The 24,600-nt window shown below is 36.1% G+C and overlaps 1 protein-coding gene across 1 annotated transcript in view; it reads left to right on the forward strand.

Moving 5' to 3' along the window:
* Window positions 1–24,600, forward strand: part of RIMS1 (regulating synaptic membrane exocytosis 1) — a 316,580-nt gene that overhangs the window by 109,472 nt on the left and 182,508 nt on the right. Inside the window, exon 2 of the mRNA XM_050709776.1 lies at window positions 3,726–3,939. Within this exon, the coding sequence (XP_050565733.1) occupies window positions 3,726–3,939 (214 nt within the window). The remainder of the gene's footprint in view (window positions 1–3,725; window positions 3,940–24,600) is intronic.

Below are 24,600 nucleotides of genomic sequence, written 5' to 3' on the forward strand. Positions count from 1 at the left end.
GTTACAGAACACAACCAGATAGGAATTTTAGCTTTTTTTTTTTTTTTTTTTTTTTAAATAAGCAGTATAAAAATGTAATGAATTAGATTTCATTGTTAACCTGTGTCCTGATGTGCATGAAAACTGTAAGAAGAGTTCAGTTGTAGTGCATTGCTCTCTCTGGCCATCTTCCACCTCCTGCAGTATCTCACACTTTTGAAGGAAATTTTTTGTGAAACTTCTTCATACTGATTTATATTTGTTCTCAGTCATCAGTGTTAAGTCCTGGGATGGTTTCCACTATTTTTGTTCTAATATTTTGTTTTGTTTGTTTTTTCCTTTTGTCTTTGGAGGCCAGGTGGGAGATGAAACCTCCCCTTTATGGCTACACCATTGACCCCAGTAGTAGAACTAGCTAAATTTGGGGATGCATGATGAAAAATGGTATGAATATATGGACATAGTCTTCTTGCACTGTAGCCTGATTGTTCTTTTTGTCTGAAGGAATTGAACCTGCCCCAAGGGTTTCCCCAGTCTTTACTTGAGTGCTGTTATAAGGTCTCTAACTTGACCTTTAGGTGCATGTCTACATTAAGGAATGTTTAATAGACTTAAGTTTTTCCTCTGATGAAAATGTGGCTTATAGCTTGGAAGTTAAGGAGCAACCTTGAAAAATATCCATCTGTGTTTTAGTTCTTGCTCCAGAGAATACTTAAATCTTTTGTATAAGACGAAACTGTTAGGAGGGATTTGTTGCCACTGTTATAGAAAGGCTAGAAGTATGGGCATTCTGTCATCCCGCAAAAAGGTGGAAAAGGTGTTTCAAATCTTGGAAAAGAACTAATTGCCATGAAGACTTGCCATGAGCTGGGTAAGATTCTTCATGCTCCGTGAAAATTTGTGTTAGGTGACAATACTGGAAAATAACAGATTTTGGTGAACAAAATTCCTTTCATTTCCCTTACAGCTCATTCACTAACCCCAGTAAGAGAGTAGCAGTTATTAATGCGCTTTCTAAGCTTCATATGAGATCAAAAAAAAATCAGATGAGTGTTGTGGAACTGGAAAAGAGCAGGAACAGGTGCACTGCTTTCTGTTGTCTTCCCTTTCCACATTAAGAAAGAGTTAGGGCTTTAAGTCTTGCAATAGCAGAGGAGAACAGGATTTAGTTTCCATGGTTTCAGTTTTTAATAAAATATTTTATATAATAAGAAATTTACCTCCAGACCTCCCCATTATTTAAATTTATTCCTTAAGCTGGTTATTATACTCATTCCTGAATGTTTTCAGTTTTTTTTTTTTTTTGTATTCTAAGTGAGCAGCTGTGTAAGATAAATTAAATCATGTGTAATCCAATAATGTGGCCAAAAGTATTCACTTTCTCCAGTATTTTTCCTAATTCTGTTGACCCACTTTCCTCATCTTACTCAACACTGCAAAGGTTTTTTAAGGAGGCTAGTAAGAAATAAAAATAAAACAAAAATTCCCTTTGCTATTCCTGCCAAGTTTTTCATTAGCATAAAGCATCAAGTGTAATGCATCATGTTTGTACTGAGGGAGAATAAAATATTTGGATTCTTAGCTTTCCCTCTAACTATTGCTGCATCTGTACAGTGTGCCTATATGAGGTCATTATTTTTTAGTGTGAGAGTTAGTATGAGCAGTGATATTCCTGTCCAAATTGAATGTGTATTTTACTGTGATTTCCAATGTTAAGTTGAATCATCTAAATATTTAAATATTTTTAGAATTATTTTCTAAATGAGTATCATCTTAAAGTAAAAATATCCACTTCACCAAAACAGTATTTTATGTAAACAACACTGATTTCTTATTTCTTAAAAGTCAAAACATCACACTCCAAAAAAATAAAATAATCCTGCAGTAAAACAGAATTCTCTCACTACGTTGGTTAAATGGAGACATCAGTCTCTATGCTAATTAAGGGTGTAAGTAGCTCAAAGCAGGTGGAAAGTTATCATCAAGACCTCTATAGACGATACACCTACTCATACCATTTATTAAACTCGAGATTACCTGTTTCTATTATTAATCTATGTAGTTGTTCATGATTTTTTTTAATGTTGTCCATGGAGATGTAGATTTAAAGCAACACCTGCAAACGTGGGTGGGGAGTCTGTAGATGTCATATAGCATGGTGAAAAGACTTAATTGTACACGTGCCCTATTGTACTCTCCCACTTAAGCTGCTCAAGGTCTTTGCTCAAGGTAATGAAAATAAAGCTTAGGAGTTGCAGTGCTGTCCTGGTGCACCTACAGAAAAATGTCTTAATTGTATGATTTGGTCAATAGTAAGGTAGTTAACTGAGCTGAAATGTAATACTTTGATTAATTAAACTCCAGGATGAGGTTTCACATGGCAGCTGAATTGATATAACAGCTCATTGCTACAAGATGGGCAGTCCTACTTTCTCCTTGGCCTTCTTGTTTCTGGCTTCAGGAGCCCATATCCTCCTTTCCTTTGAGGTCTCCAGTGGCCTGCTCAGAGTGGAGTGATTCAGCACGCTAAATAATGATTTTTTTTTTCTTTTGGCAAGAAAATTAATTTTCTGTTGGTTCAGGTCTATGGATTATCTCATTGAGGAGGGCTTGGTAAATGTCCAAAGAAGCATCAATAAATGTGCATACAGGAGTAGGAGAGGAGTTGGACTGCCCCTTCTGGAATGGCCTAGGCCTTTGGCTGGTTCCTCTCTGAAACTTTGCCATCAATGTCTCATAGAAACCACCAGGAGAAAAGGTTTTCCTCAGAGATAATGTTATGTAGCTGTAACGTAGGTCTTCACATCATAGTGATATGAAAAAAAAAACACTGATTACTTTATATTGCTATTTTGACTTACAGAAAGGGAAGTGAAGGATAGAGAAGTAAATTTGCTTGCCTGAGCTCATGATTTAAATGGTTTTATGATTTAAAAGTTGAGTCTTCCGAGCAATAGGATATTTAGCCAGTTGGTGAGCATGCTGTCAGACAATTTGTTACTTGGGGCAGCTGGAAGAGAAGTGCTACTCCTTTAAAAACACATCTTCATCTTAAAAATCTATATACTTGTTAATACTTCAATAGTTAAGTTTAAAGATATCCTGAGGGACAGGAAACCTTAGATAGTCTCGCAGAGCTCTGTAATTAATACTAACGAGAAAATATTACATTCTGTTAATATATGGATTTGACTTTAAAAAAATCATATTCTCCTAGTGCTAGTGTAATTGTAGTACACTTAGTGGAATCTTTAATCTTATGTGTTAGTAATCTGTATTTTGAAACCATAAGTGTAACACTGTAACTGAAGATTGAGTGTCCTTTTCTTTTTTTTCCTTTATTTTTTTTTTCTTTGATAAAAACTTGCCGGATAATGTTGATTAAAAGACAATGCAAAGTTGCTCAGGCAATTATCCTTCAGTTTTTATTTTGTACACGGTAGATACTTCTATTTAAAGCTATGAATTTTTTGCTGTCTTTGTATATTTGGATCAATTTCTGGTCAAGTGAAATTACTTCCTCACTAGCTTTGAAGTAAACCTAACAGGAATACATATGTCTGTTATTTTTTTCCTCTAGATTCGTCAATACAGTCTTCCAAATGTGGTGTGTATTTGATATGAAGTGCACTATTATTGTGAACATGCTGAGAATATTAGGTTTAGTTTAAATTGAAAGAAAGAAATACGCAGTAGTATTATTTCCTCCTATTATTGCTATATAAACTTTTTTCTCATCTATGCAGGAGGTTGCATCAACAATTTGAAAGCTATAAAGAGCAAGTAAGAAAGATAGGGGAAGAAGCCCGCCGTTACCAGGGAGAGCACAAGGATGATGCTCCAACATGTGGAATCTGTCATAAAACAAAGTTTGCAGATGGTTGTGGCCATTTATGCTCTTATTGCCGGACCAAGTTTTGTGCTCGATGTGGAGGTCGTGTCTCCCTGCGATCAAACAATGTAAGTCTTCTGATGTGTACTCTTAAGAAAAAGCCTCCTTGACATTGTAACACTGCAGATTGTTCACCTTAAGTTTGGCATTTCATGCTTCATTTTACTTAAGAATTTCACTCATCACTTCATTATGAGGTGTGTATAAAGTAGAATAATGTATTTTGAAGATACTTAAGGTTCACAGAGTTAACTAAAACAAAAGAATACATCGTGTATAGTTCTGTTAAGTGATGGCTCAAAGGAAGTAGTTGTTTTGGAGAGAGTGAAAGAAAAAAAAAAACCCTTTTGCTGAGGTCAAACTCTACATTGAGAAATTTTTATTGAACTCATTTCATTTTAGATTTCTTTATAGAGATTTTTGTATACACTTATAGACTTTGCTTCTTTAAAATCAATCCATTTTTGATTAGGGAAAAAAGGCCTTCCTTACCACAAATAGAGTGTTATGTCAATTTATTTTAAATTTATTTAAAAAGTAACACTATAGATTAAACTGGATTAGGTATACTACTTTCAGGGAGGTGAGATAAATCTTCCTCTGTTAGATGCAGTAGCTGTCCACAAAATTGAAGGGTAGCCCAAAATTCCCTCTGTTTGGTCAGTCCCTTATGAGGAACTGGCCACTCGCCTGTACATGACTGGTAGGATCAATATTTTGAAGACTACTCTCCAATGATTATTTTTAGTGGATTATCTAGTGTCTTACAATGTATGACATAGTTTTGTTGACTACCATGAGATGACAACTTTCTCATATGGCTTTAAGTTGCCAATCTTTTCTGGGAGAAATTCACCTCTTTGCATCAATGTAAATTCAGTTAAAAGTGGTCATCAGTCCTATAGCAGATAAACATGTTCACAAGAGAACTGGTTTTACTTCCTTTGCTCTAAAACTCAACTGAATAAGGGGTTTTGAAATTTGATGTAAACAAAGAAAAAGCCCATAGAAATAAGCCCTTTTCATTATTATTTTGGAAGTTCTTCATAGCTCTGATGTACCTGTGAGTACAATAAATAAAATTCTGTAAAAAATACGTAGATGTGTTGGGCAAAAATTGTGGTACATTCATATTTTAAGATAAATGGATGCATTATATTGTATCACCTGCAGGTGGTATCACTAGAGCAAGTCTGTGAAAATATAGTTTACTTCGGTACGTTAGGTTATACTATTAATTAGAGTACATATGATACAGCTTATTATTTACTCAGAAAGAAACTGAATATACATTAATTGTTTTTCATCTACTGTTTCAAGTCACAGAAATGGAAACTGTGAAAGTTTCCATTGAATTGTAAATTGTCTTTCCTTTGTTATGTTGTTCATGGTTCTGTGGGTTAGGGTGGGAAAACATATTTTCTACACATGAAGTAGTACGATCTTTTGATTTTTTTTTCCCTGAAATTTTGTTTTTAGCTCTTTGTAAAGAGTTATTAGAATTGCATTTCTTTGAAATCTGTCTATTAATACTTGCCTATTTTATTCTTTTTCTCTTCTTTTTTTCTTTTCTCTTTTTTTTTTCTGCTTCCTTGGATGCTTTCCCAAAGGAGGACAAAGTGGTTAGAATCCATGCTTTTTATCATTTATTATTATAATGTTGTTAGTTAACTGGGAAACATATTAATGTAAAAAAACCTGAACTGAAATTGTAAAATGATCCAGAGGGGAGGGGGGGAAGAGCAGAAAACCTAACAACCAGGCCCCTCCCATCCTTTAGCTGAACAAACCCTTCAGAGATAGCCCAGCAAGGAAACCCAAGTCTGTTGTCTTACATTAGGACAATGTAGGAAATTAATTAAAAATTGAGGATTATTAATAGGCTAAAAAATAGAGGAGGTAATTAAATCAAGTTTTATTTCATAAAAATGTCTTTGGTTAACAATTTGACTTTTTGCATGCAAGTTCCTTCCATCAGCTCCAGGAAATCTAAACTAATAATTAAAATGTAATTTTATATTGTTTGATATGGTTTGCTGTGTTTTGCTTCTGGCTGCAGCAAAAATTCAGGGAATTTGTGTAAAATCAGCCATTTGATTTTTACATTTGAAGTAGTTTGCATAGGCAAAGGATAATGTCTTGAAACTGTACATGGGAGTGAACACATGGAGTGAGTCTTTTGTGACTGTGTAGTTACCATTTCACAAAACAGTACAGCTGCTTTGGGATCAAATACAGGCTTATACCAAAGGTGTAAGGTGAGTGTAGTTGCCTGTTCATATCTGCATCATGTGCCCAGAGGAAAGGGTGGCAGTACTTGAGCAGGACAGTGTGTGTCCACTTACAACCCTTCCCAGGCAGGTCTGCAGAAGGTATTCCAAACTTTAACTTTGAGACTTAGTAGTGGGAATTAGTCTGCTTCCCAGGTACTTCAGCTGAAATGAGTGTGAAGAGATTACAGTCCAACATCGGTTTTGAATTGCACGTGATAGTGCTACATTTGCATTATGAAGTGGCTGTGTGCCACAGCTCACATCGTAGCATAGCTATAACCTGCAATTACTACTGCATAACACCTATAGAGAATGACTTCCATCACCTCTTCATATTGTAGTATTTTTTTTATAGGCAGTTGTGTTCTGAGAACATGGTTGGTTTTTTAATGACTATGAAATGTAACTTGATACAGCTTCAGTCTACCGTTTAACATGTGATTCTCTGAACAAAGTGCTGAAATAATTCATGACTTCCAGATTTTTTCCATTCTATTAATCTAAGGATTAGATTAAGATAGTGTGAAAAGCTTCATCTTGATTTTGATTTGTTACTAAAGCAGCGTACCATTGATGAATCCACTGGGTTGCACTGAAAGATTAATGCACTTGCAACAAAGATGTCTTCAGGACCAGAAACAGCAAAGCTCTTAAATGCTGAAAGTGCCATGTAGGTACAGTACAGCCACATAGATTTTGGAGAGCAATCAAGTTGAACTTTACTTCTATGCTTGAGACATCCTTCATGCTTTTGTTTTGAACAAAATCTTTGCTAAATAGTCAGAGTTTTAAAGTCGGTGTTTTAAAGATTGCGTCTTTGATGAGGTGACAGCTTAGGTGTTTGTTTTTGAATCGTGTCATTTGAGATCCAGAAAATAGACTCCACTGCCCTAAAACATTCTGAAGAAATATGTGCTGAAGACATACCTGACTTTTCTGGATTGTCCTAAATTCAGTAAAATATACCCTTGGTGTTTACGCTTGCCTTGGTGTAGGTTTCTTTGTGTTGAACTCCAAGCTTCCATATACCAAGAAAATGACATTTTTACTGTGTGATGAAGCTGTGACATCCCTTTAACAGCTGAAAAGTCATGGTAGTCAGAGGGAGAATGTCTAATAATTAGGGCTGATTGAGTAAGGAACATGGAGAACTTTTTTATAAAGTATGGTTGCTTTGACAGTGTCTGACTTTGAGAGCTAATAGACCATATGATATGAGTTAATTAAAAAATATAACTACATCCCTAATAATAATGTCTTTTATAAGCAGGATAATATGTGTAATTTATACAAAGCAACAACAGAAAAATATCATTTCTTAATTATTTTCAGTGGCTCAACATTTCTGACTAGACTACATATAGGAACAATTTTTTTAATCTTGTGAATTTAATGTTAGTAAAGAGTTTTGCAATCTGTTTAGATGAGCCTTGTTCTCTCCATGTGATTTTTTACCAATATAAATTATATTAAAGCATGTGCACTCAGTTCCTACAAGTTAGGTGTTCATCACTTGGAAAGGATGTTGAAGTGTGAGTTGTCAAAGTGAAAAGTCAAGTATGGTATAAGACTCAAGGTATTTCTGTTAGTGTTGGGTATTTAAACCATGATTGGTAGTTCTAATGAGACCTCACCTAGATGTTGTGTACCAAGCGTTAACCATCTTTGATAAATTCAAGCTGTGACAAGCACAAAGAAAGGCACACAAAGGAAGTTCAAATAAAGAGTTCATCATGTGAGAGAAGTCTAGAGAGTTTAGAGGGACAAACAGTAGATAAATTTTAGTTAATACCTCGAAATACAATATTTATACAATAAGAATAACCTTTAAGCTAGAGGACAGTGAATACTTAAGACCAAATGGATGTTACTTGGCTGTAAATGCTTTTGGTTTGGAAAGAGATTTTTTCAATCACTAGAGTAAAGATTTGGGAAAATCTTATTGGAGGGAAAAAAATAAACCAGTAGAATTGTAAAGTTTGAATTTGGTAAGCTTAAGAAAGGATTTATGTGATGTGGTTGCTCTTGATTGTAGGGTCCCTAAGAGGTCCTTTGCAGTTATCACTTCTAGCTAAGGTGTTTTTAAAATAGGCTGTAGGTGAAATAATACCTCATTTGAAGCCTTCAAAGCTGTTCTTTACCTTTTCAAGTAAATACCAAATATATTTTAAGGACTGTTTCAAAAATATATAGCAGAACTTAATATATTCTCTCCCTGTTTAAAATAATAAAGAACATCCCAAAACATTAATCCCTTGTAGCAGGGTTAGGCTTATGGGAATTTGGTGACTCTAGTGCACTTAGAAAATTAATTGGCAATAACTAGTACATCCCAGTGGCTAATGAGGCATATACCTTTTAATGATTCTTATTTTAATACGTTGAAATGCATTGCTAAGTATGTATCTAAAGTTCTTGCATGTCCTTTGAGTATTAGTTAGCTCTTCATACTTCTCACCTGAGCCTGCTGTCAGACAGGAGGACTATAAGCTAGTACCTTATTTTAGGCAGGCTTTGATAAAGTCGTGCAGTGAGAATGTGTTAATAAAGTTAGTAGTAGTGGTGGTGGCTGGGTTTACTTAAAACTGTTGGTGGTTATGCAGTGTACAGAAAAAAAAAGTGTTTTCCTTTGTATTACCTTAGTATTCAGAAACCATGGTATGCTATGACAGTGTTTCATTGTGAGCACTGAACCTTTGTGTATGCTTTTTAAGAAAGCAAAATTTCAGTAAAAGGATTTTACATGAATAAGCATTTTTGAAGGAAGTTATGAAGGTGTTCAGTGAAAATCTGGCTGGACTGAAATTTTTTTTTTTTTTTAATTTGGTGGATCACTTGCTAGTTACTGTCGGTTCCTTAGAGAGTGTCAACACTTTGGCTCTGGATCCTTCTGTTTCTGCTCCATACACCAGCATTGTAATTGCTAAAATAGTGGTGTGTTTGTTAATTCACCTCCATTTCTTCATTTTCACTTCCATTCTCTTTCAGTGTCATTCGCTCTTCCCTCAGATGTGAACTGCCAATGTGAGTAGGGCAGTGGAGAAGCAGGCAAAATGCCTGGCTAGCATTCCTCTGCCGTTTTGGCTGAGTCCTCCCAATGTCCTGGCTCCCACTGCTTGTTCTTTTCTTTACTGCAGTTGTACCAGAACATTGTATAGCAAAGGCCATCTGCAAATAGGACTTTCTTGCTTGCAGCACTCCTGTAAAAAATGTTTCTTAGTATTTGCTTATGAAATGTACAATGACACGTTTCTTTTGTGAACACCTGATATATCAAGTAGTACAGCTGTTTCTTCCTCCTTACAGAAAAGGAAGAAAATGTAGGTTATAAAAGTAGCCTGAATGAGCAAATACAGTTTCTTCAAACCAAAACTGAAGAATTTGGTGAGGTGCTGTGGGTGTTTTGAATGAAATGAAATTTGCAGGACATCAACAGAATTAGGTGGAAAATCAATATTTCAGCTTAAGCTATTTATTTACCCCTAGCAATCTATCATTCTACAGCCTTCATTGGGACTGTGATTTTTGATCTAACTTAAACTGAAAAGAATTGGGAGCAAATGAAAAATAATTTTGCTACCATTTTTCCCTTGTTTTCCAGAAATGTTAGTTATGCAGAGTAGAGCAGTTTGCTTGCTTATTTTTCTGTTTCCATACGTAAAGGGTGACTGGCAGGAAATCAGGATGTAAAATACATTACAGTTAGAGAGATGCATGAGAACTGATTTACCTGAACTTAGTTGTATGGGATTACAGAAAGTAATGTTGATTGTCAGTGCTGTGAAATACTAGAGATTGACATTTCTGATCTGGGTTTCACTGAAATTATTTTCATTTTAGTATAATGTCAGTGATTTATACTCTGAAAGACAGACAACTTGGAAACACTTCCATAATCGTGTGTCAGGTGTTTTCACAAGGTGTTTATCATTTAGTTCCTTTGAAGTATGTTTAAAAGCTGCTTACATAATGGCGTGCTAATTTAAGCCTTAACAACTTGAATGCATGTGCCGTGCAATTCAGATGTGTACTGATGGTTTTAACACAAGCTGCTAATATTGTCAGAACAAAATGTCCGAATTGTCAGGAATGTTTTTACATTTTCTTTCACAGAACGCTTATGTCAAATTGTCCATTAAAAGGATAATTCATGTAAGCTCTGACTAATACAGATGTAGCGCCAAAAATAGTTACATCAGGAGGAGATAAAATTACATGGCAAATTGGAAAGTGATAGTGAATAAATTCTGTCTCTATAGCATCCTGCATAATTTGTTTTCTAAAAGATTTGGGATTGGTTATGCATCAGGGAAGAAGTACCACTTTTCAGTAATCACTCCCTGAAACAGTAGCTTCCAGCAGATGAAACAAGGAGGGAAAAAAAAAAAGTCCTGCAGGAAGCCGAGAAATTCTACCTGAAGTGAAATGCAGAGGTCCTTCCTTTCATGTGCTTCCCCTTCTGGGAAGTTAGTTCACTGTCAAACAAAATGTTAATTAAAAAAAAAAAAAAAAGCTTAAAATTAGCTTGTTCTTCACCATGTTTGCTAAAGCAACCATGTTCAACTTTAGTAAGTATTTTTCAGTGTCTGGCTAGCAAAAATGATTGCTTAATTCTTGTATACAAAAGAAACAAACAAACAACAACAACAAAAAAAACACCAAAACCAACCAAAGAAAAACCTTTATAATTCCCTGCAGTTTTACTACTGCATGTTATCTTATTTTATATCTTGTAATTTAAGTACTTTTGTTTCACATTAACTGATTCAAGATAAAGAATATGGGGAATGACTTTTCTATTTTATTTTTTGGTTAAGAAAATGTCAGCAATATCTTTGAGTGTAATAATTCCTCCCATAGCAAAAGCTTGTGTTAAATATATATATAGATAGATAAGATCTCAAAGGTCAATAAGGCTTTTCAAAAAAGTTTTAATCCACCTTCTCTTGCATAATCTCATGTATTGGATATGTATATGTGGCATGTGTACAATATACAAGCATATATTGTATAGATTTCTGTATCTTCTTATATATATTGTACATGAATTTACATAAATACACTTAATATATACTCTAGTAAAGCTCTTATGAAACGCCTTATTGACTTTTGAAATCTGTGTATCATTCAAGATAATTAAATCAATTACATTATCATTACTTATATATCCATTTATCTTGACTTTTTTTTTTTTTTTTCAATGTCTACATTTTACACTGTATTTTAAATTGAACAAGAGAACATTTTTTTTCCCCCCAGGCTGATGCTATTTCCCAGGTGCGTGTTATTTCATAGTAGCAAAGGGTTAATAGATCACTTTTTTTCTTATGTATTCTTAAGGATTAATAAAATTAAAAAATAGCTTCTTGATTTCTGTGTCAGCAGATCTTATCCCTTTTATCCCTTTGTTACATTACTGAGTGATAAACACTGTTTACTGTAGTCTTGTATCTCTTGATCCAAGAAAATAAAACATTTTAGAGAAAGGTGATATTAGGGATTTGAGAAATAATTCTGATTTCAGAGAGTACAGCAATGTAGAAATATATTTATTCATGTTGTGTCAAAAATGGAAATGATCCTGTAAATACGGAAGTGGGATAAGGGTGTTATTTAAATGCAAATATTTCTAGTCAATTGGTTTCAACAGCAGATATATACTGAAAAGAAGGGGAAGTAAGTTCTAACAGTTGACATCTGAGATGAGATTGTGTGTTGTGCTTTAAGAGAGAGGATAAAGGAAGTTGGAAATACTGACAGTGAAACACAATATGAAGAAGTCACGTCAAGGGCCTTTTTTGTTTGATGTATTCTATGCCTTAAAATAATGAACACTATACTAAAAACTATAACTTTATAATAAGCTCTGATCCCTATCTTTCAGTGCAATGCAGTTTTGAAAATGATCGATTTGATGTGATAATGTAGGCATATCTGGTGTAACATAAAAGGAAACAAAATGGTTTGAATCACACGCAATTCTGATTTTTTTTGCCAAAATCTGTATATAATTTCATAAAATTAGTACAAAAGTATCAGACAAAAATTGATCAAATGATGTGTTCATATGGATGAAATCATTTTTCTTCTACATTTCATTGCATCTACTTATTAATTGCGACAGATTGGAAATAGATTAGTAGTATTTGACGACCCTTTTGCTTGTGATTTTGCCATCAAAATTTTGCAGATAGTTATAATATTGACACATACAATTAAAATCCTAGTTTTAAATAGAGCATTTCTTCTTTAATGAGTGATTTCCCGTAACAGGAACCTTTTAAAATGAAATTATTATTGCTGACTCATTAATACTCTCAGTGAATACCACGGCTTACACTTAAAATAAATATTTAAGGCTTATAAAATCGATATTTCAGGTTTGACTCTTCTTGCTGTATTTAGAATTAAGGCTGGTTAGCTGCTGACAGGAAGGGTATCTGTGTTTTGAACTGAGGAATAATAATAATTATTTGGGAATTGTTTGGGAATGTGGCCAGACTACTTTGTTCTTTTTCAGCCCAGTTGACCTACTGGGGATCTGTACTGCTGGAGTTGGGCACAATACTTAGCTTAGCTGCTGAGTGTACTGACCGACTTCTGCTTTATGAGAATATCTGTCTCTATATTTCATCATTTCCAAAGTATTGTCACCCCAGGGATCTGTTCTAACTCCTCTAGTTCTTCACTCACTACAACATGTTTCCATGTCAACAGAAAGTAAAAATCAACCTTAAATGCATGCAAAAACAGTGTAAAACAAGCTGCAGTTTCAATTAAGAGGTCACCATACTTACTTGAAACTGTTGTTATTGCTTCCTTTCTCCATGTTACACCCATATAATCGTCTGAATTTTCCTCAGTGTACTATTTTTCCAAGTCCTTTAATTCATTGTGAGTTTCTTTAAATATATTATTTTCTTTTGATGACAAGGCAAATCCAATCTCATTATAATTAATAGGACTTTCTGTTATCTTATAGTCCAAAATTGTCACTTTTTTTTTCACTGCCATATCAAATAAGCAGTCATTATTACTTCAGAATTTATTTTGCTCTGCTGCATTTCAAACTAAGCCAAGTTGTCCTGTATAAGGTATTGTGTATTTACCGTGTTTTTCTTATCTTTATTTCTGTCATAGAATAATATGTTAGTTATCAGCAGTACAGAAATGATAGCTATCAGAGGTTTCTAAAACACAATGCACTGTATCTAATAAATACAGCATAATTTTCTCTCTGTTATGAAATACAGAACTAAAGAGGACATGCACTGTGATTAAAAAATACGGAGAAAGTATATTCATAATATTAGCTTTAAAATTGAAAGTATTATAATATGTTTTCACATAACATGTAGGTGTCTCAGTTGGGCTGTATGTAACCCTTTTTCAGACTGAATCTTTGTTGAGAAATCATCTTAGAGTATAAAAACCAGGAGCTGGTAATAAGGAGGTGGCTAATCCAGAGATTGTGAATGGTATGTGTAACTTTAATTGGTCCACATTCAGCTTCTCTGAAGTCTGGTTCGAACATACTTAATAAGTTCACTTTGCCAGATAGGTACAACTCTTTGAAATTAGTGATCTGAAAGGACAGTGTGGAAGCCAGCGTGTTCTACCTGAGTGAGGGTGGGGTGAGCAGGATATAACCCACTTTCCCCCTGTTTCCTGAGTGTTTATCTAGTAAGCCTAGTCATTGGAAATTAATTCATGTTGTGCAACGCTTTAAAAATAGAAATTTAAAAAGTGCTTTTATTACTGTTGAGAAAAACACATAATGTGTATCCTTCTGCTTTGTCAGATTGCTAATATACTAACCCAGCCTTTGCTCGTGTCTGAGGTAGCCTATTGATCAAGGAGACATCTGGCAGTCAGAATCTTTGATATTCACAATTTTGAGCTATTTCTTGAGTGTTTCAGATAAATGTACCCAAAATTCACACACACATTTATAAACGTGTGTGGGCCACGCATGGGATGTGCCATCTATTGGCAAGCCCAGGGGAGTTGTTTCGGTACTCTCTCATCCACAGCTTCATATGGGATGGGAAAAAAAAAAAAAGTCTGGCGGTGTATAATCTATGTGGAGACTGAGCGTACCCAGGTGGGGGCTGTCAGGGAACATGGGCTGGAGCTGGCAGCCCACCCTGGGGAGGCTGCAGCATGGTTCGAATGTGAGGGGTGCAGCCAAGCTCTAGGGACAGGAAAAGACTGGTGGGGCCTGTGCAGAAGTGGTTTTCTGGAAGCCACTGGAAGTTGCTGCATGTAGAACGTGGCCCAAGGGAAGGGGTATATTGGGTAGGCAGACATTTCAAACCTTCTAAATTTTAATCTGATTCACCGAGAAGGCATGAACCTTGATTCCTCTACAGGTTGATGTTCAAATGAAAGCTTAGCCAGAGAATGGAGATCCTTTTTGTGTCTTTTTTTTTTTTTTTTTTTCCTTTTAAACTCCAATATGCATAAGACCTCCAGTCCAGGGCAAAGCTGAGCCTTCCTTTAGACTCAGGAGGCTTGAAGGGGTACGTTAATCAGGGGAATACTTGAAGCTTGAAGGGTATCAAACGCTTACAGAGCTGACTGCTGGTGTCCAGACCAAGTGCTCCATCAGAACCACTGGTCCTGTGGCAGGGCCAGATGGAAGTGTTTTTTATCCTAGCAGAGCACCTTCGGTTTATGCAGAATTGGTCTGTTTTCTATATATATTTGTTTTTTATTACTGAGAAATAATTTAGCCTGTACCTTAGTTAAAATTAAGCCAAGCTGTGGATTCTGTGAATACTCCTTCTGTAAAAGGACTCAGTTTTTAACATCCTTTTATTAAGAACTGTTGGAAGATTTCCTTTGGTCGTGCCCCATCCTTCCGTAAAAGACTTCTGGTTTTGCCAACGGAACTAACTGAATCCCCTTGTTCAGCCTCTGGCTGTCTGTGTGCTTTGTGGTCTTTACAGAACCAGTGTGCTTCCATCATCTCATTTAAAGGCAGAGTGATATGACAGCCCAGAGTGTGCCCCTTACCCACCACCAGATTCTTTTCTTGATCAGTTTATGTTCTTGGAATTTCATAGAATCATTAAGGTTGGAAAAGACCTCCAAGAACATCTGGTCCAACCATCCCCCTACCACCAATGTCACCCACTAAACCATGTCCCTAAGCACCACATCTAACCTTTCCTTGAACACCACCAGGGGCGGTGACTCCACCACCTCCCTGGGCAACCCCTTCCAATGCCTGACTACTTTCTGAGAAGAAATGTCTCCTCATTTCCAACCTAAACCTCCCCTGGTGAAGCTTGAGGCCATTCCCTCTAGTTCTGTCACTGGTTTTCTGCGAGAAGAGGCCAACCCCCAGCTCCGGCACAGCTTCTTTTCGGGTAGTTGTGGAGGGCAATAAGGTCTCCCCTGAGCCTTCTCCAAAATAAATTTATATCTTCCAGCTTGAATTCTTATGGCCCTTGTACATGTAAGATCCTTTCATTTGAAGGGATTTTAACCTGATATGTACATTTTTGGACTAAATATGACTTTTTATATTCATTTTGAATGTCCATAGTTATGTACACTGAGCTACAATTCTTTGTTTTTAGTAGTTATAAAATGATGCCGAGATTTTAAATAGAAGTAAAATTAGCAAACTGAATTCTGGGTTTATTTTGTCACCCCAGAAGCACAGAGATATTTTAGTTAAAAAGAGATCTTGCTGCAAATAAAGATGTGACAGGATTTATGACCTGTTAAGTATTATGAGAAACCGAGAAACAGAAGAAAAAAATATCCAGAGAACAAAGTAATTATGAGGACTAAATGTAATCTGTGCTCTCCTGCTCACTCTTTCTCTTTTTATTATAAATAACCTTAATCCTCATCCAGGATTAAAATTCAGTGTATTTTTAGCAATGCTATGTCCTAGATAAAAGATACTGCCATCTATGTTTTTATATCTTTTATACCTTTTGGATTCTGGAGCATTTTGTGATTTTACTCAACAGATGGATATCTCCATCTGTATATCTTCAGTACTGCAATTAGAGAGGGTTTGTGATAGTTTGTCATAGATATACCTATACTTTGTCATAGATATACCTGAGATACATGGTTTTATTAAATATAATGTGTGAGTTTGATGATAGAACAGTGTATGTCAAGCAAGCCCATCTATAGAGAAAGTTTCTGCAATATTGTGCAGAGTTTTTGGGTCCATTAACATGTTGACCCATTTGCACCTCATTCGTCCTATGGAGATGAATTCAACCCCTGCCCAAAACTGTGATGTAAAATGGAATAAAATATCTGTTGGTGTTTGCTTAATGGCTCGTAAGACATTAAGTGAAAATCTGCATAAAACATAATCTGCATTGCTTTAAGGAGGAGATAAAACCTAATAATTTTAAAACCCAGATTGAGATTTCCAAAGAGTTGCAAGTTCAGCTACTTAGGCTGAAGTTCAGTCAAATACTGGGCAATTTCAGCACACTAAGTAAAACTTGCAGTAACTAATTTATCTGTGACAGGTTCACAGGGAACTTCAGAATTAAATGTTATTTTCTCAATGAATTATTACATATACAATTAACGGGCCTATAAAAATCAGTCTTCCATAGCAAGATCTTTGTATTCAGTTCAGTGAAAATGACCTGAGATATTTTTTTGGGAAAAAAAAAAAGTATTATTAATAAGTACATATTAATCATTGTAGAGATGAGCAGATGTTGCTGGCACTCTTTATAAATATTTGATGGTGCACACATGATGATTGTATTGCTATGACTGGAGAAGATTTTTGTATATTCCTGGGATATTATTAACGGTAGTACAGCTTGCATCTCTGCAACATGTGGTAAGAGATCAACACTCATGTGTTCTATTACTTACATATGCATGCATTAGCAAGGCTCATTTTTCTCTTCTGTAACCTTTTTTTTTCTGGACAAAGACTACAGAGAGAGGGTGGTTGAAGGTCCATGCAGCAAAAAGGTCCAAAGACCTTTTACAGCCTGACAGCATTACCCCTTAGGATAATTTGGATCAGCCTTTATAGCTGTAGAGAGGTCTGCTTTCCTAGCCTACTTCATAAGGACTGATCTGACAAACTTTGTGGGTGGATTAAGGAGACTGAAGAGACAGCTTCTTGCCCATGTAAGAGCAATGCACCAGAAAAAGCAAGAACACAGAGTTGAGAGTGAGACAGAGGAAGGTATCATCCCCCTGCTTTTCCTATATTGTTCTGTTTTTTTTTTTTTTTTTTTTGTCACTACAATTCCAGCATACATATAACTTTACTCCTGCGTATCTGTGAATATCCTGTATAGCAGGTTATAACCCTTTGCTGCATAGACCCTAGTATGTTTTTTTAATCAACCAGTGAGTGTTCAGCAGAGCCTGTAGTTCACATCAAAGGGGCATCTTTCTGTGTCTCTTCTACAGACTATTGAAGAGGAGGCTGGTGAGGTGTCCAAGAGAGATCAGGTCAGTACATTTACCTGTTGGACTGAGTCAAATCAGTCCCAGATACAAACCCCTGTGTTAAATGAGCTGTCTTTGCGCTGTCATTAATCTGCTGAAACTGAACCTGCTCTGAAGCTTGCCCTGGCTGTCTTAACTGTATCAGCTGGGGTTTCTGCTTGCCAAAACTGGCATCTAGTGTCATATTAGGTACTGGAGAACTTTACTCCAGCAGGTACCCCAAATCAGGGTGGATCTTGGATAATTCTGGTGTCGTATCTGGTAGCTCCATGCTCCTATTTTGGAAGTGTTAGGGCATTGCAGTTAGAACTAAATGCCAGTGTTTAGGCAGTTGAATCCTACTATAGATAGGATTCTTAGCTATCTACCACTTAACAGGAACTGCAGCCCTTTAGAAAGCAAGCATGGACTTTATATGGGCCACAATTCCTGTCAGGAGAACCTGCTCTGCCCCAGCACTCTCCACAGACTATGGGGGAATCTGAACTCTGGCACCTCCTCCCGCTCCATCTCCTCTGATCTTGGTGTTGCAGGGTTGTTTCTCCCGCTCTTTCCTCATTCCTCACTGCCATGTGGTGTTTTACTCTTTCATAGGTATCTTTTTCCCAGTGGTGCCAACCAGCATGGCCTCCTTGGCCCCGTACAGCTGCAAGCATCTCTAGCAGTGCTAATGGAACCAGAGAGAGACTGTCCTGTGTCCCTTTTAGTGCTTGCACCATTTTCTCTCTTAGCCACTTCTTTTTGTCACTTTGACTGTCAGGTGATCAGTTGACCACATGCTGCTTAAATACTGTCTTTTCTTTAACCATAAATATCTATAGTTACTGCTCTGTTCAGTGAATTTGCTGGATTTAATGCTTTGATTGGATGCACAAGGTAATAGCCTGTTTTCAATGTAAAACGTAGATTTCTGGAAAAGTACTTTGAAAGTTTTTTTTTTCTTTTTCTTTTTTCTCAGTGGAGATGATCCTTTGTACAGACACAGTTTGTCCACAACCCTATTGCTTTTGTTTTTAATTTTTTTCTCAACTTATTATCTTATTACCTGCAGATTTCTAAACTATCTTATCATAAGTTTAGAGTCACTATTGCTACAGACTTTCTTTCCATTATAAGGTAATATATTATTGTATATTATGTGCTTATATTGCACTTAGCACCCCACTATTATGTTATATACCTTATTTAATAAATTAGAATGATGCAAAATCCTCCTTGTAGCTACCAAGTGAATGCAAACTAGTTAAGTGATAAATCACAACCAACATAAAATGATCGTCTTTCTATTTTAGTCCCAGAAGGATTGGCTTGGGGGGTTTACCTGCCTTAGCAATTGTTTTTAAAAAATATTCTCTGGGAGCATCCTAAATTATGTCAACAACTTCCTGATGTACAAGAGGATATTACTCATAAGCTGGATGTCCCGATTGTTTTCTCAAAACTCATATCACATCCTTTGCTGTCTACCCTTTCACTTTCTTATGCCTTCAGTGTGTTTGATAGCAATGTGCATTTTAATATTTTATTTTTGAGCTACTTGTGTCTAAGAACTCTATTTTTTTTAGATATATCTGTGTTATAAATGTATATACTATAATGTTTATGGGTTGAGAGATCACCTTTTCCTTCTTGCTTCTGTTCTTAGTTTTATTTTTCTATATATAACTTGCCCAACATATATGTAATTGCTGTTTATCTTACTGAGTAGTACTCTTCTTATCTTCTGTGCTTCTTTGTCTAAGAGCTCTCTGAATGGCAAACCTGAGCTGCCCAGTAATTTCCTTTCCAGTTTAAATGTCACACAGTATTACATTAAACAAGTGCAATGAACTTATGATGATTCCTGCGCTTCAAACAAGCAAAGAAAACAGCATTCAATATTAATGTTGTATACAGCAACTTCTAGCATGTAAACTCTTTGGGATGACTAAGTATAGCAAATGTTTCAAAAAAGAAAACTTCTTACAGACCAGGTGGCAGGGCATAGTCTTAGTAACTCTTTCAAGCAAAATGATTAAATCCCTAAAATTATATTTCCTATGGAGGATAAGTAAATATATGCAGAATTAGAAACTGAAATAAAAAGTCATTTCTGTTTTGATTTACTTTGAAGGACAGACATAATAATCATACAAAAAAAACTTATTACTGTAGTCTGACTTATTCAGAGTTTGACATTCCATGAGAGCCTTAAATCTTTCAGCTGTGTTACTTTCTGCAATCAGTAAATGCTTATAAGGCTAGCAATGTCTTACTATAAGTGTTTTTAGGGATTAAAAACCCAAAAAGTTTCTGATAGTATTTGAACCTTACACATCATTTTTTATTTCCTTAAAATAGGCAAGGAAAAATAAATCCAGCCCTGGAGGATTTACAAATAAAAGATGGTAATGCCATGTGATTATTACAAAAGCTAGTGGAGATGCTTTGTTCCATTTAGAGCTTTAGTTTCTCACATTCAATCTGCCACTGTTTTCAGCTGTGCACTGAAAGCTCATTTGTTAGGTGGTTTGTTGTAGTGCACATGCACGTGTATAGGTTTTTTAGTGTCTTTGATTGATTTTTACTGAATTGATATAAAGGTTGCCAAAAAGCATTTCTCTTAACAGGGAAAGATAACCCTAAATCCCCAAATATCCTCCTTATTTCTGCCCTTTAAAACCAAAATAAATATATCTGAAAAAACTGAAGAGTTAAACTTTTTAAGATCAAACAAAATCCCGGTATAGGACTGTGGAAAGGAAGAACAGTTTCCTCTGAAGTAAGTTTTTATATGTTCATGCATTATCTTTGTTCCAAGTGAAATAACCTTTGATACGTGATGACAACCCCTTTTTGTTGCTTCTCCAGTGCAGTTGTTTTTTTTCTTTCTTTCTTAATTACTCATCTGTCCTACTTTCTCTCTTTTTTCACTCTGAAATTTTTTATGTTTGTCGTTGCCTCTAATTTTTCTCTTCACCCCAGTTTGAACCTTTCCACCCATTTGTCCCTGTCCTCTTGGATTATCTTTCTTCTAAGTCACATCATCCCACAAGTCTTCCTTTTTACACTGTATTCTTTTGGCTAGAGAGAATAAAGAGCTGAAGTGGTTAAGAGAAAATTATTAAAGACTACTGGGCTAGAAGAGTCTGACCTCCAGTAAACCAGTTGTATTTAAGCTAGGATTAACTGCTTCTTTTAGTATAATCATGTAAAATTTATCGAGACAACCAGAATAAAACAGTGCTAACCTTATTACTATATACTCTACTGACCCAATGAAGTGTTTCAGTGTAGAGTTAAAATTAAGTATAAACTAGAGAGAAATGCAAATGAATGATTAAAGTCACATTTTAGAAACAACAAATAATTACTGGAATAAAATCTTCTAGAAAAATCTACATAAAAGCTGTGCCTATAGATGAGGATGAAAATGATTTGTATGCTGTGTCTATTTTGGATTTAAATAGACAAAGTTGATACTTTTAGCTGGGACGCTGTTGTCTATATTACATAATCTGAATTTTAAAAAATGTTGAAAGATGTATACATGAGATTATGCATTGGTCAAATCAAAACTGAGAAAATGGTACTGTGCACACATATTATTGGATGGGTTGGTCAAAATGATCATCTCAGTTCAAAACATGGTCAGGCCTCTTGGATCCAGCAACAGGCTGGTGTATCTGACAGTTAATTTTTTCCAGATGTATCATGATTGGAAATATTTTTACTTCCTACAAATCTTGTGGCTGTGTTTAGTATTCACCTGCTTCAAATATGTCTGAGTACTGAACATGAAATACAGCCAGCATCTGTATTCAGGAAATCCAAGTTTAGGAAATGGTAGATGGACCCCACCAGCTCTGGAAGCTGTTGCTATAGGAAGGCTACCTTCTACCAAGCATGGAAAGAGGAATTTCTTTCTTTGGCTGCCCAAATGGTTCTCTTTCCCCTCTAAAAGGTGCAAGTGTCCTGGGAGCTAGCACTTAAGGGGGATTTAGCCAGCCATTAAATTCCTACAAGCTCCTGTACACATGGAAACCTGCGACAAACAAATTAGTTGCCTGGCTAAAAGGACTTTTTGACTCTGTTGAACGTACAATTATGTCTAGACTGTTTATGTGATCACAAAAAGTTTTCAATGATGTATAAATATGGACCGAGAACTCATTGTCCCTGTATTTGTACCAGCATGCAATATGCATACCTCTGTTTCTGATGCTAAGGGGACAGGTTATCATTAACTGTTGCTTCTCCCTCCATACCCTTAAGTCATCACTACGCTATATGTCTTTTATTTGTTTAGGAAATACAAAGCCTCATTAGATATCTGTGAATATGCAGGTAAGTGCAGAAGATCAGAATGATTGTCTAATCATCTAGCAAAGTTCTGATCTCAGTTTTCAAACCTGTTTTTGTAAGAGTAGCTACATCAGATAATGAAATACCATTACTGTTTGAATTTCCCAACTGTAATGTTCTGCACTGCGTTACACCATCTTACCTTGTTGGAACTCTCCTCTTTCCCCATGTGATCTGCCAGTAGTATTGTAAATTCAGGACAGTAACCTTCTGAAATTGATACCAGTGATGGTCTGCGCATTGGCTGTCAATAGAGCATTATTCAGATCAGTTCAAAAATGTATGATATTCTTATGCTGGCACGAAACTCCTACTGCATTTTCCTGCCCCGTTTTCCTTTTTGTCTTCTTAATCTTCCATATTCAAACTCAAAGTTGTGTATCCCTTTCTCAGTCACCCTGTAGTCTTTACTATTCCTAAAAATCTACAGTTTTCCTTACCAAAAACATGTTTTCCCCCCATTTTTTTTTTTAAATCTTAGATATCCACTCAAATTTGCTGTAGAACACTGATATTCTCTCTTCCCCTTCCTCAAATCTTCCATCCCAGATTTACTGAGATTCCTTTGTGCTCGAGCTTGATAGCACAGATAGCACAGACTTAACCAACTTAGCCTCAGACTCTGCACCTGGAGCGAGAGGTGGGAGAATTAAGAGAAAGGACCATGGACAACCCAGAAGGTAGGATCAACAAAGTTGAAATTTAAAAATAACTAAGTAAATAAAAATAAAATCCAAGAACCCGAAACTTTGTCATTCTCATGGTAAGGCTGCAACTGCAAATAACATGTTGAACCAGCTCATATGGTATGTTGTGGTTTGTCAGGATAGTCTGATAAGTGGAGGTCAGGTTGCTGATCTGTATAAGGCAGAACGTTGCACAAAAATGTGCATATTTGTTTTAAAATAGCTGTTATGAACATATGAGAAGCTTAGTGATGATACCAGAATGGGGAAAAATACGTCTTCTGTAATATAAGCATTCCATGCATTTACATACATAAAATAAAAGTATAGCTTAAGTATTTTTAATTGTATGAAGAAAGCTGGGATAGATTGTGAATGTGTTTATTGTGTAGGGCATAAGCCTACTTTGTGCTGTGTCAAAACCCTTACTGGGCAGTTCGAACGTGCAAAATACTTGTTTATAAGTAGGTATCATATGATGCTTAACATCCCCAAATTTCCATGTAGTTATATTTCGACCCTTGGTGTTTTTTTTTTTTTTTTTTTTTTTAAATTCTGAAGACTGAATATGAATAATATGAAAATAATGCACAGTCATATAATACGAATTTCTCCCTCACTAAGAATGTGCTTGCTTAAAAAAAAGTTAAGGCAGGAAGGATCGAGCTGGTAAATGTCTGCCATAATTTCATTTATCTAAGCTTACATTTCCAGGCTTATCTGGATTGTGTTTATTATTGTAACTGTATGTGATATGAAAAAGTATCTGTAACAGATCAGCCAGGGAGAATTTCACATATTTCTTTGCTCAGTCTCAGGAGAGTGTTGAGGCCACCAGTTGTCCCTGGTGCAGGAGGAAGCATACCTTGTTGTCACCTTCTCCCTCACTGAATCACATGTGTGCTGGAGGCCTGCATTCACAGACAGGTTGTAAGGCTCTGACAACTTTATTCTAGGCTTCTTATGGTACTGGGGATGTGGGAGCTCTAAGCAAAACTCAGCAGCCAGAGTTTCCCAGCACAGGACTTGGTAGGGAGCAGAAGGAAAATTCTGGATAAGTAGAGCTGATCCAGCTCTCTTCCTGGCAAGACAGCATGTAGAAGGGTAGAGAATCAAAGTGGTCAGAGAAAGCCTCTGTCAAGCTGCACAGCAGAGATGATTACAATGAGATTACCTTGTAGTATGTCAAAAACTTGCTGCTTCTCCTTTCAACAAATGCTTTTGGGCATTTGTTAGAGTTGACAGATCTGAATGCACTGCACATGCTCCCTTACATTCCCTTGGGAGGTAGTTACTGTCATGCCATCTTTGAAAAGAAAAAAAATCTTTGTCCTGTTGTAACTGTCACTCTGATTGTCTATTTAGCTCATGAAGTATTCCCACTGGGAATACTCCTGGACTGCCAGCCATTCTCTGTTGCCTTTTCTTCCTATTTTCACAGCCAGTGTTTTCTACAGACCCTTGATTTCTACATCATGCCTGCATAGCTCAGCTCCACCGTGTCCTCCTATAGATCCAAACGGTCTCTGTAAATTTTGCTGTGTTCATTGTTCTTTCCCCTGAATTGTCCCTGAAGTCAGAAGTGCCCAGAACAGACCTCCTACTCATCCCATGCTCCTAGTGGCTTTCAAGGCCGATGTTCTTCTGAGTAACTCAATAGTGACACACACTGCACAGGTTGGGAACCCCTAATACAGGTTTTAGACAGACACTCTTGATTTTAGAGGGAACACTTCCAGCTGTTAAGACCTTACTTCAACACAGAATAAAGAAACTTAACCTCTGAAATTTCTGGAGCTGCATATATATGAGATAAATGTAAGGCAAATTGGTTTTTGGTAACTCATACTGGAAGCCTTCAAGTACCAATCACTCCACCAACATTTGGTGGTGGTAGTCTTAAGCTATAGGCTACCTGAGGGAAGTAGTTATGTTTATAGACCGTCATATGCTACTAGAAGAA

The sequence above is a fragment of the Cygnus atratus genome, chromosome 3 (assembly GCF_013377495.2).
Source record: "Cygnus atratus isolate AKBS03 ecotype Queensland, Australia chromosome 3, CAtr_DNAZoo_HiC_assembly, whole genome shotgun sequence".
Lineage (NCBI taxonomy): Eukaryota > Metazoa > Chordata > Aves > Anseriformes > Anatidae > Cygnus > Cygnus atratus.